General features: G+C 41.9%; 1 protein-coding gene across 5 annotated transcripts in view; it reads right to left on the bottom strand.

Moving 5' to 3' along the window:
- Positions 1-14,972, bottom strand: part of SIL1 (SIL1 nucleotide exchange factor) — a 299,033-nt gene that overhangs the window by 60,545 nt on the left and 223,516 nt on the right. For all 5 annotated transcript variants that reach the window (XM_067731902.1, XM_067731904.1, XM_067731901.1 and 2 more), the window contains exons 6-7: positions 12,495-12,686; positions 6,521-6,642 (exon numbers count right to left, since the gene is read on the bottom strand). In XM_067731902.1, coding sequence (XP_067588003.1) covers positions 6,521-6,642; positions 12,495-12,686 — 314 coding nt within the window. The remainder of the gene's footprint in view (positions 1-6,520; positions 6,643-12,494; positions 12,687-14,972) is intronic.

Below are 14,972 nucleotides of genomic sequence, written 5' to 3' on the forward strand. Positions count from 1 at the left end.
GAAGCAAGGGTATTTAGGTGGTTTTTTTTTTAACATCTTTATTGGAGTAATTGCTTTACAATGGTGTGTTAGTTCCTGCTTTATAAGAAAGTGAATCAGCTATACGTATACATATGTCCCCATATCTCCTCCCTCTTGCGTCTCCCTCCCATCCTCCTTAGAAGTAAGGGTATTTAAAAGGAATTTTAAAGATGTGAGAGAAATTTTTGAAATTTATTAATATGAATATGTGCAGAAACAAGTAACAGAATAATGACTAACATTGCTTTTTGTTTTCTGGGTTTTTTTTAAAAAAGACTATCTCTCACAACAAAAGTATGGAAATAGATGGTTCCAAAACCGGTATAGTAGCTAAACTATTCATAAAGGAGCTAGTCTCCTGTCCTTCCCCTCTTTTATCCTCCTCAACATGTTGCCTTGTGCATCTCATCTCACTGGTCTAAGCCAGCTGTAGCTCCAACAACTGTAATCAAGGCAGAAAGAAATGGACAAGGTCTCTTTACTATCTTTCTTTTTATAAGAGAACAAAATCTTTCCCAGAAACTTGCCCAGCAAACATCTCTTTATGTCTCATTGGTCAGAACTGGGTCACATGCTTATCTCTAAATCAATCTACATCCACAGAAAATGGGATTACCATGCTTGGTTTAGACTATTCAGGGCTCATTTCCTAGCACTGGGAGAGGGAGTCCCCTCCCTAAATATGTTGCTGCCCTCACAATATCAAGGTTCCTTAAAACAGATTTATAAAAGAGAAATCTCTGTTTAGTAGACAACAATCATGAAAATAAAAATCCATAGGACTCAGTGACCAAGTAAACAACTAAAGAGAGAGAAAGAAGACTCAAATATCACTCCAAAGTTTCAAGTTTTGGTAATGAAGACAATCATATGGCCAAGAAGAGATAAAAAGAGAAAGTGGAAGAAAAACCTAGTTTATGAGACAGACAAAATGAATCCCACTTTCTTCTCCTTGAGTTTGAGGTGCAATGACACAGTCTGGTAGAAATGGAGGAAAGGACCTGAGGAGAAAGACTGGACTTAGACATTGGAGTCATCCACAATGAGGTAGAATTTGAAACCATGGGAATAGGTAGGACCATTGGTGAAGAAAATGAAGAGACAATAAGGACAAGGCCATAATAATCTTGGTGAATTAGGAGATAGAAGATGATGATTAGGAGACAGAAGATGATGTTGCCATAAAAAGAAAAGGGGAGGGAGTAATTAATTACAGACATCCAAGACCAAGGGACTACAACCACATGGCAGCCAAGAAGTAAAGTTTCCACAGGAAAGCAGTGGTCGAAATTGTTAAACGTCATGGAGATGTCAGTAATGCAAAAATAGTATTGAAAAATTTCAGGGATGGTATCTCATGTGCACTTATTTGGATCCCTTTTTGTCTACTCTTCCAAGAAGTTTGGAAGGGAAGGCTGGCAGGGGTCAGTGGATAAGTAAATGAGAACATCTGTGGGCTAAGAGGAAGGAGCCTAGAGAGTGGCAAGAGAGTGAGGAACACTGACGGCGAAGGGGAGAACAGGAGGGCATGCAGAGGTTGGAGATCACAACAAGGATAAAAACCACCTTTAAGAGGAGAGATGAAAATGTGAAGACATGATGGAGGTGGGCAGAGAATATGAAATGTTGGGGAAAAAACGGAAACAAGTTTCGAGATATCTAGTGGATGACAGCAGTAAAGGTAAAGGTCAATGGAATTAAGAATGCTGATTCCCAGCAAACTCACAAAAGCCATCAGGAAAGACAGAGAAGATACAGATGAGCCCTGAAATTCACTGGGATGGCAGGAAAGAAATCTGGAAATTGGAGGCCAACCGATGGAAATAGGACACAATGATTTGACACTGGCCAAATGGTTAAAATTAATTAGCAAAATATCAGTGGGAAGAGTACAATGGAGAAAACTAGAGAACCAACGAAGCATGGGGTGACAGAGTGACGGTCAGCAGTGGGGTAAACATTCTATAAAGAGATGTATGTAACTCAATATTTCCTAAGGAGGTTCCAATGAAGTTGTTGAAGACAGGGTAGAACGTAATCCTGTTCCAGGGATCCATCATAAGAGGCCATAATCACACTATGACTGATAGCACATGTACCTCCCTTTCTGTACTAGGCATAGGTTCGTGACACACTGCAAACTACAGACAGTTCAAACAAAAGGACTGCATACAGTGAGCATTTACAAGCCTATGTAATTACATAATAATTCATACATATGCATATAAGAATGTGAGTTATTAAAGATGGACAGAGAACACCAAAAGTGACTGAGAGAGGGTCATGAGAACAGCAAAAGCCAGTGATCCCTGGGATAAGCATACCAGTTATCTTGATAATTTAACTCCTGCCAGTTAAAAGGTAAAGGCTACAGATAGGGAGATAGAGGAGAACAAAAGGAAGCAGCCAGTTAGCTGAGAAGTGAAACCAAAACCAGTTTACAGAAGGCTGCATGACTTCTGAAATACACAAGGCCTTTCTGAGTCTTCCCAAACACAGAAACACAAATAACTTGCCCAGGATTCCACAGACTTCTCATAGGCCAGACTGTAGACAGACACACACAGGTGTCATCATGAGATGAAATCAGGTCACAGAAAGACCACTGAAAATATCTGACTTGAAGAAAGGAGAAAGGAGAAAGGGAAGGAGGGAAGGAGGGGAGGAGGGAGGGAGAGGGAAGGAGAAAGGAAAGATGAAGATGCCAAAGGCATCAGACTCTTACCTCCCTATCTTTACATATCTTCTTATGCAAGAGATTGACCTGCCTTGCACATGGGCAACAAAAACATGGGCAGCAGAAAATGAATGTGTGTGTGACCCATAATGAGTGGGAATAATATTTTAAAAAGGGAACAGACTTTCAGTGGCCAGGTAACACTGAGTGGCCACGTCAATTACATTTATGTCAACTCTTTCTTCTTGATCTTGGATTAACTGCTTCACATTTTACACCACGGAAGAGATCTCTCCATCCACAGAATGTATGTAGAGGCCTGATGAAGCAATTAACCCAAGTAGGCAAATAAATACCCTCATGAGCAGCAAGGTTAACACCAAGAGATATACGTGGTAGAATGCAAGCTCTTAATAGAAGAGAAAATGAGGAAGACAAAGGTCTGCACTGTAAAAACAAAAGAAAAAGAAATGCCTTATAGTGAAAACTCAGAGTAAAAAGGACACACGATGAACATGATGATATACCCCACATCACTGACAGGTACTTTATAAGCATTTTCACAAGACTTATTGTATATTATGTTCTTTCATATTCATTCAGTCTTATGAAATGCAGAGGAAACCTATTATTGCTTCTAGCTAACAAATGAAAAAGGTGAGGCTTAGAAAAGTGAAAATCCCTTGCCCATAGGCAAACAACCAGGAAATGATAGAGACTGGACTTGAACCTAGATTTTCTGACTCTAGGTACAGCGGTCTACCTAGTCCTCCCAAACAGTCAAACATCTGGACTGACTGAGCAATATTCTTGCTCATCAGCAGAAAACTGGAAGGAATGACTTCTAAACAAGATCCCCAAACCGTGAGACTCCATGATTCCAATGTGCTCACTACCCCTTGAATGCCCTCTTGACAAAGAACAAACTCACACAATCACTTTGTACGTGCACATATGCAAACATGCATGCTATGTCTGTGCACACCTGCATGCTGAGGGCAGGTAGGGAGCTGCGGAACCAATACTTAGGACATCAAGAATAATTAATGAATATCAGACCAGACCACTGAAACCTGCCTCTCTGCATAGAAATATTTTTAGCTTGCATCAAGTTCCTCTTTGCATAAAACACTGACATTTTCGTGATGTTCAGGAGCCTGCTGTTGGCTTCCAAAAGCTCTGGCACTATACCATGCTGTCACTGTAACTGCCCTCCAGTGAGCCATCAAAATCCTGACTAGAACATTTTTGAATACAGCAGTTTTCTTGCCACCAAAACACTAAATTGCAATATTTTATATTTATCTCTATTTAAATTTTAGTGATGCCACATAAATGTTAACACGGTCTTACACTAATACAATCACGAAAAAGTCTTAGTAACACCACATACTGGCACAGACCCCAGATGAGTTATGGCTTGCTAAGCAGGCCCAAAGCATGCTTCTCAAGTCACTTAGTCCCCCTTAACTAAGATGTGACATCAAGATGTTTCCCCCATGAAATGTGTTTCCGGAAGCAATGGCAAAGTATACATAGAATCATTTGTTCACATTCAAAGTAGAAAGAAAGTATTTGGGATTACAGAAAAGATTACCCAAAAGGGTCTGGGGGAGAGGTTAATAATGTTTGAATCAATTATTTTATGGCGTGAGAAACAAAAAGTGAGCCTCAGTAAGTTCTCAAGCCTCTAAAGCCTTATGAAGATAAGGACCTTAACTTTTCCAGGGCTGAAATCACAGCTACCAATGACAAATTCACATATTCTTCACCTTTCCAGTGCGTGCACAGGCAGTGATATCCCTGCCTGGCTCTGGTAAATCAGAGCAAGGGAGATATGCCCTGGAGTCCACAGGACAACCAGGGGTTGAAGATGAGGCAGGTAAGCAATAAGGGAAACAAAGGCCTGCAGTGCCCTCAACCTCTCCCCATGGAACAATTCTTCCAGCCTTCCTAGCTTTGCCCCTCAATTTACTAAGAAAAGGTGCTTAAGTCTTTGAGAATGAGAGGGCATCAGACCGATACTCTGATTAAATAAAGATAAGCAGAGATGAAAGGCAAAGGAAATCTTTTCAAAACAAAGATTCCTGTCCATCAACAGAGGAATGGATAAAGTAGATGTGGTATATATATACAATGGAATATTACTCAGCCATAAAAAGGAACAAAATTGGGTCATCTGCAGACGTGGATGGACCTAGAGACTGTCATACAGAGTGAAGTAAGTCAGAAAGAGAAAAACAAATATTGTATATTAACATATATATGTGGAATCTAGAAGAATGGTATAGATGAATTTGCAAAGCAGAAACAGAGACACAGTCGTAGAGAACAAATATATGGATAACAAAGGGAAAGGAGGGGGTGAGAGGAATTGGGAGATTGAGATTGACATATATACACTACTGATACTATGTATAAAATAGATAACTAATGAGAACCTACTGTATAGCACAGGGAACTCTACTCAATGCTCTGTGGTGACCTAAATAGGAAGGAAATCCAAAAATGAGGGGATATATATATGTATACCTGATTCATTTTGCTGTACAGTAGAAACTAATACAACATTGTAGCTATATTCCAATAAAAATTAATTAAAAAAAAGATTCTAATGGTAAAAATGTTCAGAATAGCCTTTTTCCTTCATCACCACAATCCCTGCATGCAAGCGAGGCAACACTTAATAGGAACCACACGTGCCCTTAAAGCAAGAATCAGAATACTCGTTCCTGTTGTAGAGGAACAAATGGTCCTAGGAACAGATTTTCAAAAACAGAAGGAACTATAGCTCCAATGGACCAACTACAGCTTGAAGACATCTTGACTTTTTTAGGATGAGTATAATGATGAGGTGTTCAAATCTCTTTCTGTATCCACTCTTTAGAGATGTTCATTTCTCTTGCCTGATCAGTCTTCTAGCATAAGTCAGGCTAACTGAAATTTAAACAACTCCCAATCCAGAGAGTGTGATAATCTGACTGCATGTTGATTGGTTCCAGGCAACTAGGGGAAGACACATTTCCCCCCAAAAGGCCCTCCTTGGTCAGGTTCATCATTTATTCATCACCAGAGTAGCTTTACTGCCAAAAGGATCAGCTCTTAGAGTTCATTCCCCCTCCTCTCAACTACCTATGGTTGGTCTAACTTCTAACTAGCTTTGAATAAAACAGAGAATGTCACCTAAAATATGTTATTAAATGTCCACACAGGGCTTCCCTGGTGGAGCAGTGGTTGAGAATCCGCCTGCCAATGCAGGGGACATGGGTTCGATCCCTGGTCCAGGAAGATCCCACATGCCACGGAGCAACTAAGCCTGTGTGCCACAACTACTGAGCCTGTGCTCTAGAGCCCGTGAGCCACAACTACTGAGCCTGCGTGCCGCAACTACTGAAGCCCACACGCCTAGAGCCTGTGCTCCACAACCAGAGAAGCCACCGCAATGAGAAGCCTGCTCACTGCAACGAAGAGTAGCCCCCGCTAGCCGCAACTAGAGAAAGCCTGCACACAGCAACGAAGACCCAACACAGCCAAAAATAAATAAATAAAATTAAAAAAAAAAAAAGTCCATACATATAAGATGAGGGGGAACCAAGAGTCACAGATGCTGACAACATGAGTGAAAATTCTTATCTACTTGGAATAAGGGCAGAATCAAATTCTTACTCTAGTTTCAATGGGATTACACTAAACTGTGGATAGAGATGTGCATGAGTTCAAATGTAACCTTCTTCCAGGCCAGTCAGGCCAAGAGTAAAGCTAGACTTCACCTGAAGCGTCCAAAGGATCCTGGCCAATGGGATGTCCATCCATTCTGCTCACCTGGAAAAGGCAGCCCCCAGCACAAACGCAGCATACTCCTTCAGCAGGGGTTCTGTGCTGTTCAGCCCGTTGATCACCACTTGAAGGCCACCGAAGGAAAGCAGGTCCTGTGCATTATCCATCTGCAACAGAGGCACTGCTTAGTACAGTACAGACATCAAGGAAAGAAAAGCCTTTCTTTTGGTGAATGTTGAAGAACAAACTAAAAAATCAAGTAAAAAGTGTCGGTGGCCTTTCTAATTAGGAAAGTTTTTTTTTTGTAAAAAAAAAAAAACTAAATTTTTAAATAATCTTAAATTTGAGAATTCCTAATTCACCTAACGTGATTTATGAGCACCTGCGTGGGAACTGGCAGAAATGGCACCTAGCAATTGCTTATGCCAAACATGTCCTGGAAAATTCTAATACCGTAATGAGTCACAAGCTTACTCGTAATGTACAAGCTGTTAACACAAAGATCTGGCGTCATCAGCACTAGTAAAAGGCACTATGCTTCCTGTTGGTGTCCAGCCTCAACGCGGGCAGTAGAGGCAGCAGACACTTTTTAAAAAGCTGATTTTTAATTAGAAATCAGGGACTGTAATAGGAACTCTGTTGCAGGGAAAGGGCTGGGAAAGGGCTGGAAAAGTGCTAGGAGAAGAATAACAATAGTACGCTTCTCTTCCCTCTTCCTCACTTTATAGTCTAAGGTTGACTGAATCTGAGGACACTCAAGATAAATCTGCACAAAAGTCTCTCTCTCAAAAGCTTTAGCTTAGGTCTGTGCTACTCACTAGTGGCTATTATTGGACAGTGCAGAACATTTCCACCATCCCATAAAGTTCCTTCGGACAACACTGGTCTAGGCTATACTTAAGGTCCAAAGCCCCAAGTCCAGACTCTGTCTCTTTTATTCTATAGGGAATCTCATTCCCCAAGCTTCACTGGTATCCTGGAACAAGACTCAACTTCCTCAGAAAGGTCACTGGATCCTGTTTTCCCCATGCAGTAGCTACAGTCTCCCTTGAAAATATCTCTGTTGCTATAAAAGCTGTCTCTTGCCTACATGCTGATCCCACTCTACAAATCCTCAGGAAAACTCAGGAAACTAGAGCCCAACAACAATGTGACTACTACCCACCTTTTTCCTCCAGATGCCACTGAGCCCTGTCCTACCTGACTGTATCTTTCCAAACTGGAAGATGGCTCTAACAGAGAAATCCAGTTTGAAGGGCTGTATTTGACTCTGCCTATGTTTTTAGAGAGGTCTAGCCCGTTTTTACCACTTAGAAGGTCATTCTTATACTCAACCACAAGAGCAGGGGTTTTTGTCTTTCTGTCCACTGGTATAGGCCCAGTGATTACAACAGTGTAAGCATATAGTTAAGTGTTCAATAAATCATCATTAAACCAATGAATAAAGTTGATCAGAAAAAGATGTTACTGAAATAAACTCCACTGTGAGTAAAAAAGGCAATCTGGTGTATGTGTGTCAACAAAATGAATGGGTCGCTTGTACCACAAACCTAAAGAGATGGCCAATCCAGGGCCATGAAGTAAGCATGGAGTCTGCTCTGTCATAAGGTCCCGAAGCCAGGGTTGGCATTTGTCTGCCCTAATATGTCCTTATGAAGAGGAATGATTTACTGGGCCATAGCCCAGCTAACTAGGAAGACCCAGAGCTGGGTGCTTTGCTGACATAAGCACAAATAATACAGGACTTCCCTGGTGGTCCAGTGGTTAAGAATCCGCCTTCCAATGCAGGGGACACAGGTTTGATTCCTGGTTGGAGAACTAAGATCCCACATGCCGCGGGGCAACTAAGCCCGTGTGCACCACAACTACTGAGCCCACGCACCACAACTAGAGAGAAACCCACGCACTGCAACAAAAGATCCCGCATGCTGCAACTAAGACCCAACGCAGCCAAAAAAATAAATAATAAATAAATAAATAAATAATACTTACTGAGTCTTCCTTCCTCACATACTCTGATTTTAAAATCTAAGAATTCACTACCTCTCCTTCGATCTTCCTTCCTCCAAGTTTTCTAGATATAAAACTCTGGCTCGGAGTCCTATAATTTCATGCCTGAGATGGCTACTTATCAAGGCTGGTATGAGTCCCTAGCAGAGCAAAGCAACACAGCCCAGAATCACAGAGGTTCTATTCTAGATTCAGTTTATCTTCATTACTACAAAGATAATCCAGGGTATTATAAATGCTGACATTTATATAAGCACTTCAGCCTTTTCAAGATGTTTTCTCGTTTGTTATTTCACTGGAGACGAGGAAGAAAAGAGTCACTCTGCCTACTGCACACCCAAGCTCCAAAATCTGGACCCTGCCCAGTATCACACAGGAGAAGGCATGACCAGAGCCTGGGTCTGGGGCCAGAACTTTTCCCAGGCTACCCTCAGGATTGGGTGGGACAGGTGGAAAGGAGCTCAAGGTAGAAGCAGGGAGCACATAAGGAAGGAGGCAGTAGGGAACTATGCCAACACTCAGGAGGGAAAAAGGGAACCAGAAAACTGACAAGACAATGAGATAACCAAGAGAATAAAGAAAGGGAGAAATGATGGTAACTAACTGAGGAGTCACATGAGGGAAGGCAAATACACCACCCCAGGGTGGATGGGGCAGACAGTGGCTGTTCCTTATAAATAACTCACACACTGTTCCACACACATGGTTTTGCTTTTCACAAATCTTGTTTAATAATTCAAACATGGCTGTGAGGAATCCTTGGGCAGATCTACTTTGGGTCCTTGAAGCCCATGGCTCCTCAAAACCGCCAATCAGTAAGTCTAGAATAGAAGTGGACTAAGTAAGTTCCTGGCAAGAAGAGTCCTATCTTCCTCAAAGCTAGTACTACATCACCCTAATTCCTCATCACAACTGGAACTTGAAGCCGAGCTATGTCTTCTTTAATCCCCTGGTGCAATCACAACTTAACACTGCTGCAGGAAGCCCGACATACCAGCCCAAACCACCTTATCCATATTTCTACTCAAAAGACCAATCACCCAAAACAGTTATGACTCTTCTGCCAACAGATCAAGTTTGGTCTCCATGCGGGAACTGGTTCCTGGACTGACCACAGGCTAAGTTTGGTGATGTCCAAGAAACTGTTAATCCCACCCAGTGACCCATGAAAGCAGAATGGGTTATCAACCTAGAGATGACACTGCAGGGTGACCAAAGAACCTGCAAGGGAAATAAAATTTGTTAGGGCCCTGCTAGCCTCCTGTGTACTCACTCCCCCTAGGTAAGATAAGCTCTTATAAAAGGTCATTTGGCCTTTTATGCTGCAACTAAAGAGCCTGAAGCCTGATACCTAAAGATCCATCCAAGTATGTTAAGATGAGAAAAAATAAAAGCTGTCAACATCAGAGCAGGACTGAGCTGGCCAATAACCCCTAGGATCCTTAATCCTTTAAATATCTATAACGGAAAAGCTGTTGGAATTTTTGGTTTTTACCCTGGAGAGAAAGACTGGAAAGAGGAAAGAGAACCCAGGTCCATTTTCTTTCTAAAAGGATCACAGATCTGTTATTTGAGGCCTGAGAAAGAGTTATGAGCAGAGAGAGATGAAGAGGCCACCCCATAATTCCTGCAGATACAGTACACACTCACCCTCTCTCAACACAAAGGCTGGCAAAATCCTAAAGAAAGAATGTCTTTTAGCCTAGTTTATAGAGAACAAGGACGCTGTCGTGCGTGGGAGGATGCTGAAGATCTATGTCTTGATGAAGATCTCAAACAAGCCTTTGATTATGATTACACAGACTTCCCAGGCCATCATCGCCCCTAGTCTGGATTACTGCAATAGCCTCCTATCTGGTTTTCCTGCTTCTACCCATGCACTCGGCCTACAGACTAATTCTCAACACACAGCCAGAGGGATCCTTTAAAAGTAAGTCAGATCAAATGCTTCTGCTGCTCAACATCCTCCAAACAGTGTCTGTCCAATTTCATTCTTTTCCACAGCCAACAAGGCGCTCCATGATCTCCCTTCCCTTATCTCTCCAAGTTTTACCTACTTCCCTCCCCCTTCTCTTAGCTCCCGCCACATTATTGTACCCCAAACACACTAGACATGCTCCCACCTTTAGGATTCAGTACTTGCTGTTGCTCCTGTCTGAAATCTTCCTTCCCAACACTGCCAATCCTTATCCTGCTCTACTTTTTATTTTTGAATAGTACCTATCACCTTCAAACATATTATATATAATTTACTTATTAGTTATGTTTGTTGTCTATCTGCCTCTTCTAGAAGGTAAGCTCCAATTTTGTTCACAAATGTATCTTAAGTGACTGGAACAGTGCCTGAAACTTAACAGGCGTGCAATAAATTAACTTATTCAATAAGTGCATGACCTCTCTTGGCTCCTTCCACTTATATCCACCTATTCTCCTCTGAGCTTCATTCAGATGGCACCAGTATCCTGTGAGTAGCCAAAAGGTTTAGAGCACAGAGTTTAGGGTCAGACAGATCTTGTTGCAAATCCCAGCTCTACACTCACTAACTGGCTGACCTTGGGCAATCACAAATGTAACCTGTGCTTTATTTGCCTCAGTTATAAAATGGGATTAACAGTAGTACTCCAAAGGCAGGTATGGAAGTCAATGAATTAATGTGTACAAGGCATTTGAATATGTGCCTAGTATATGATAATGCTCAATAAACATTAACTATTACAATTATGGCACAGGTCTTATCAGTCATTTCCCTGCTTCAAACTCCCCAATGGTTCTTAGGGTCAAGGATAAAATCATGAAGAGAATGATTTTCCAAACCTCACCTCTCTGACTCCCTAACCTTTCCACTTTATCTGTGCCACCCCACCCACTGGTCTCTGTGCTCCAGTCACTCCAGTCTTTTCCAGGTCCTCAATCTCACCAAGTTCTTCTCTGACTCAGAATTTTTGCACATGCTGTTTCCTCTGCCTCTAATGCTCTAATACAATGGGGCAAACTTTTCCTGAAGGGCCTGAAAGTAAACATTTTTGGCTTTGTGAGCCATGTGGCTCACTGCCACTGTAGCAGTAAAACAGTCAAAAGCAATAAAACAACACATAAACAAATAGATGTGACTGTGTTCCAATAAAACTTTGTTCACAAAAGTGGGCCATAGTTTGTCACCCCCAGTTCCAATCTCCCCTCTTTGCCTAGTTAACCCCTAATCATCCTTTAATGCTCAGCCTAAATGTCACTACTTCAGAGAAGCCTTCCCCAGCTAGGCTAAGTTCCCCTGTTATATATTCACACATTACCCTCTGGAGCCCTTATCGCAGTCTTAAATTATCTCATTATTAAATTGTTAATTTTTTCATTGTTCAATTGTTCATTATTTAATCACTCTCACTTCCAGACTATAAGCTACATGGAACAAGTACCACATCTATTTTACCTCTGCTGTATCCTCAGTGTTGAAAAATTAAATGAAGTAACACTCCAAATGAAAAAGAGCTTGCCTCTGGTCTGTAAGAAGATATCTTACTACAACAGATATTGGCCTAGATTAAAAATGCTATATACCAGGCTTCCCTGGTGGTGCAGTGGTTAAGAATCTGCCTGCTAATGCAGGGAACATGGGTTCCAGTCCTGGTCCAGAAAGATCCCACATGCTGCAGAGTAACTAGGCCCAGGCGCCCCAACTACTGAGCCTGTGCTCTAGAGCCCGCGAGCCACAACTGCTGAAACCCGTGCACCTAGAGCCCATGCTCCGCAATAAGAGAAGCCACTGCAATGAGAAGCCCGCACACCGCAACGAAGAGTAGCCTCCGCTCACCACAACCAAAGCCCGCGCGCAGCAACGAAGACCCCACGCAGCCAAAAAAATAATAATAATAAATAAATATTTTTTTACAAAATGCTGTACACCTTGAGAGAGAAGGAAAGATGGTGACAATATTTTCGTAGGGCCTTGGGCAGGGGGTGTTATTTTTTGGAGCTGTTAAAAGTCAGACTGACAGTCAATGAAATATAATACCTGATGGACATAATATTCAAGATCAAAGAGTGCCGCAATCTTCTCTTCCAGGCTGGAGTTGGAACTATTGAACTTGTTGATCAGTCGTACCATAATCTGCATGTCAGTCTCAATGACAACATTCAGCTCCTCAAAGTCCTTCTTCAGCTCCTCAATGGGACGGAACAGCCGTTTAACTTTGGCCTGCCTTGCCTAAGGAGAGTAGCAAAGAGATGGTTAATCCTCAGTTGAAGACATCTCCCCAAGACTCCTGTGGTCTACCATGGATGCCCATCCTCAAAGAACTGCTGCTCTAGGAGGCAATCTTCTTTAATCTGTACTATCAAAAGTCCTGATACTTTCCAAGATGCCCAGAGAATAGAGAGCCCTCAGAGTCTACCCATGTAGCCCTCTGCCCCAAGAACACACTCAAGATTTTCCAAGGTTCACCTAACTCAGTATGCCTTCCAATGTTCGGAAGAATGTCAAGTCTTCTTTTTGTAATCACTGAGGTCAGGGGAAGCAATGCAAGCTCACTCTCCAACCCCTAACCTCACGCGGGAAAGCTGAGGTCTAAGACGGAATAATCCACACCTTGGTTCTCTTTCTTCTACAATCATAGGATATCTTTGCTTTGCCCCTGCCCCATCCAGCAACATTTTAGGGAAACCCGGATAGAGGAAACTGTGGGTAAAGAGCTGTCAGAGTGGGAGCAATTTGCTGATGAAAATTAAATCTCTGTCATTACTGTCAATCTAACTACAGGTGTACAATTTGTTCAACTTTTGAAGTAGCTAAATTACTGTATGTACTATAATCAAGTCTCAAACAATTTTTGCTCAGTCCCTCCCCACCCCCCACACATATAAAGATTTTAAAATGAAGTTATGTTGGAGGTGAATAAGAGGCTTCAATTAGATATTTTATACATGTGATACTTTCTGTTTTCTTCCCAATTTTAGAGGATAGTGCTTATAAAGAGAGTCTGAAAGGTCACAGTGGCTTATGTCTCTATCTTCCAAGAATAATTAAAAGGCCCGAATATTTATAAAAGGCAGGATGATGAGCAGCTGTCAGCTCCAAATTGCTCATCTATTACTTGTGGGTTTTCTCTCCAGTTACAAGGACTCCATAGAAACACCAACCAAAGAAATGAATCAGTCTCTCTTAAAAAAAAACCAAGTTCCTAGCAGAGCAATCACACCTATGCGATGCCATATTCTCCTTTAGGCTAAACAGTGAAATGCTCTCCTTACACCCAGCTAGAGGACTCTGGGTGGCTGCCAAAGGCCAGGCAAAGAGGTCTAGGAAAGCTGAGTCACTGCCTAGAGCTGTGGGATGACAGACAAGTGAGCAGGATAAGAAACTAGTCACCTCTGCCTCACAAAAATGATGCATGCCTGGCCCTTCGGAAGGCCTTTAACAAAACAAAACTTTAAATTTTGCAGTAATTATAAACTCAAAGGAAATTACAAAAATAATACACAGAGTACTATATAGCCTTCATTCAGCTTCCTCCGATGGTAACATCTTATGCAATAACAGCACAATGTCAAAACCAAGAAAGTGACATAGGTACAATACTATTAACTAGACCACAAGCCTTATTCAGATTTCACCAGCTTTTACATGTACACATTTGCATGTACGTGTGTGCATCATTCTCCACAATTTTATCTAATATACAGATTCATAACAGAACAATCAAGTTACAGAACTGTTCCATCACCATCAAACAACTCCACCGTAGTCCTCTGTAGTTGCACCTCATCCTCTCATCCCTTGCCTCCTGTCCCTATGCCCTGGCAACCACTAACTTGTTCTCCATAACTATAATTCTAGCATTTGGTGAAAGCTATACAGACAGTTACACAGTCTGTAATTTTTTGAGATTGGCCCTTTTACTAAACTTAAGGCACTTGAGATCTAACCAAGTTACTGTAAATATCAATGGTTTGTTTCTTTTTAATGCTGAGTAGTATTCCACTGTATAGATGTACAGTTTGTTTAAACATTCACCTGTTGAAGAATGTTTGTTTCCAGGTTTGGAGTATTATGAATAAAACCGCATGAACATTTGTATAAAGCTTTTTAAAAAAATCAATTTGGGGGCTTCCCTGGTGGCGCAGTGGTTAAGAATCTGCCTGCCAATGCAGGGTACATGGGTTCGATCCCTGGCCCAGGAAGGTCCTACATGCTGCAGAGCAACTAAGCCCGTGTGCCACAACTACTGAGCCTGCGCTCTACAGCCCGTGAGCCACAACTACTGAGCCCGCGTGCCACAATTACTGAATCCCACGCACCTAGAGCCCGTGCTCTGCAACAAGAGAAGCCATGACAGTGAGAAGCCTGCGCACCACAACAAAGAGTAGCCCCGCTTGCCACAACTAGTGAAAGCCCTCACACAGCAATGAAGATCCAACACAGCCAAAAATAAAATAAAATTTAAAAAATAAACTTAAGTTCTTATTTCTCTGGGATAAGTGCCCAAGAGTGCAA

This window comes from Pseudorca crassidens, chromosome 3 (genome assembly GCF_039906515.1).
Source record: "Pseudorca crassidens isolate mPseCra1 chromosome 3, mPseCra1.hap1, whole genome shotgun sequence".
Classification (NCBI taxonomy): domain Eukaryota; kingdom Metazoa; phylum Chordata; class Mammalia; order Artiodactyla; family Delphinidae; genus Pseudorca; species Pseudorca crassidens.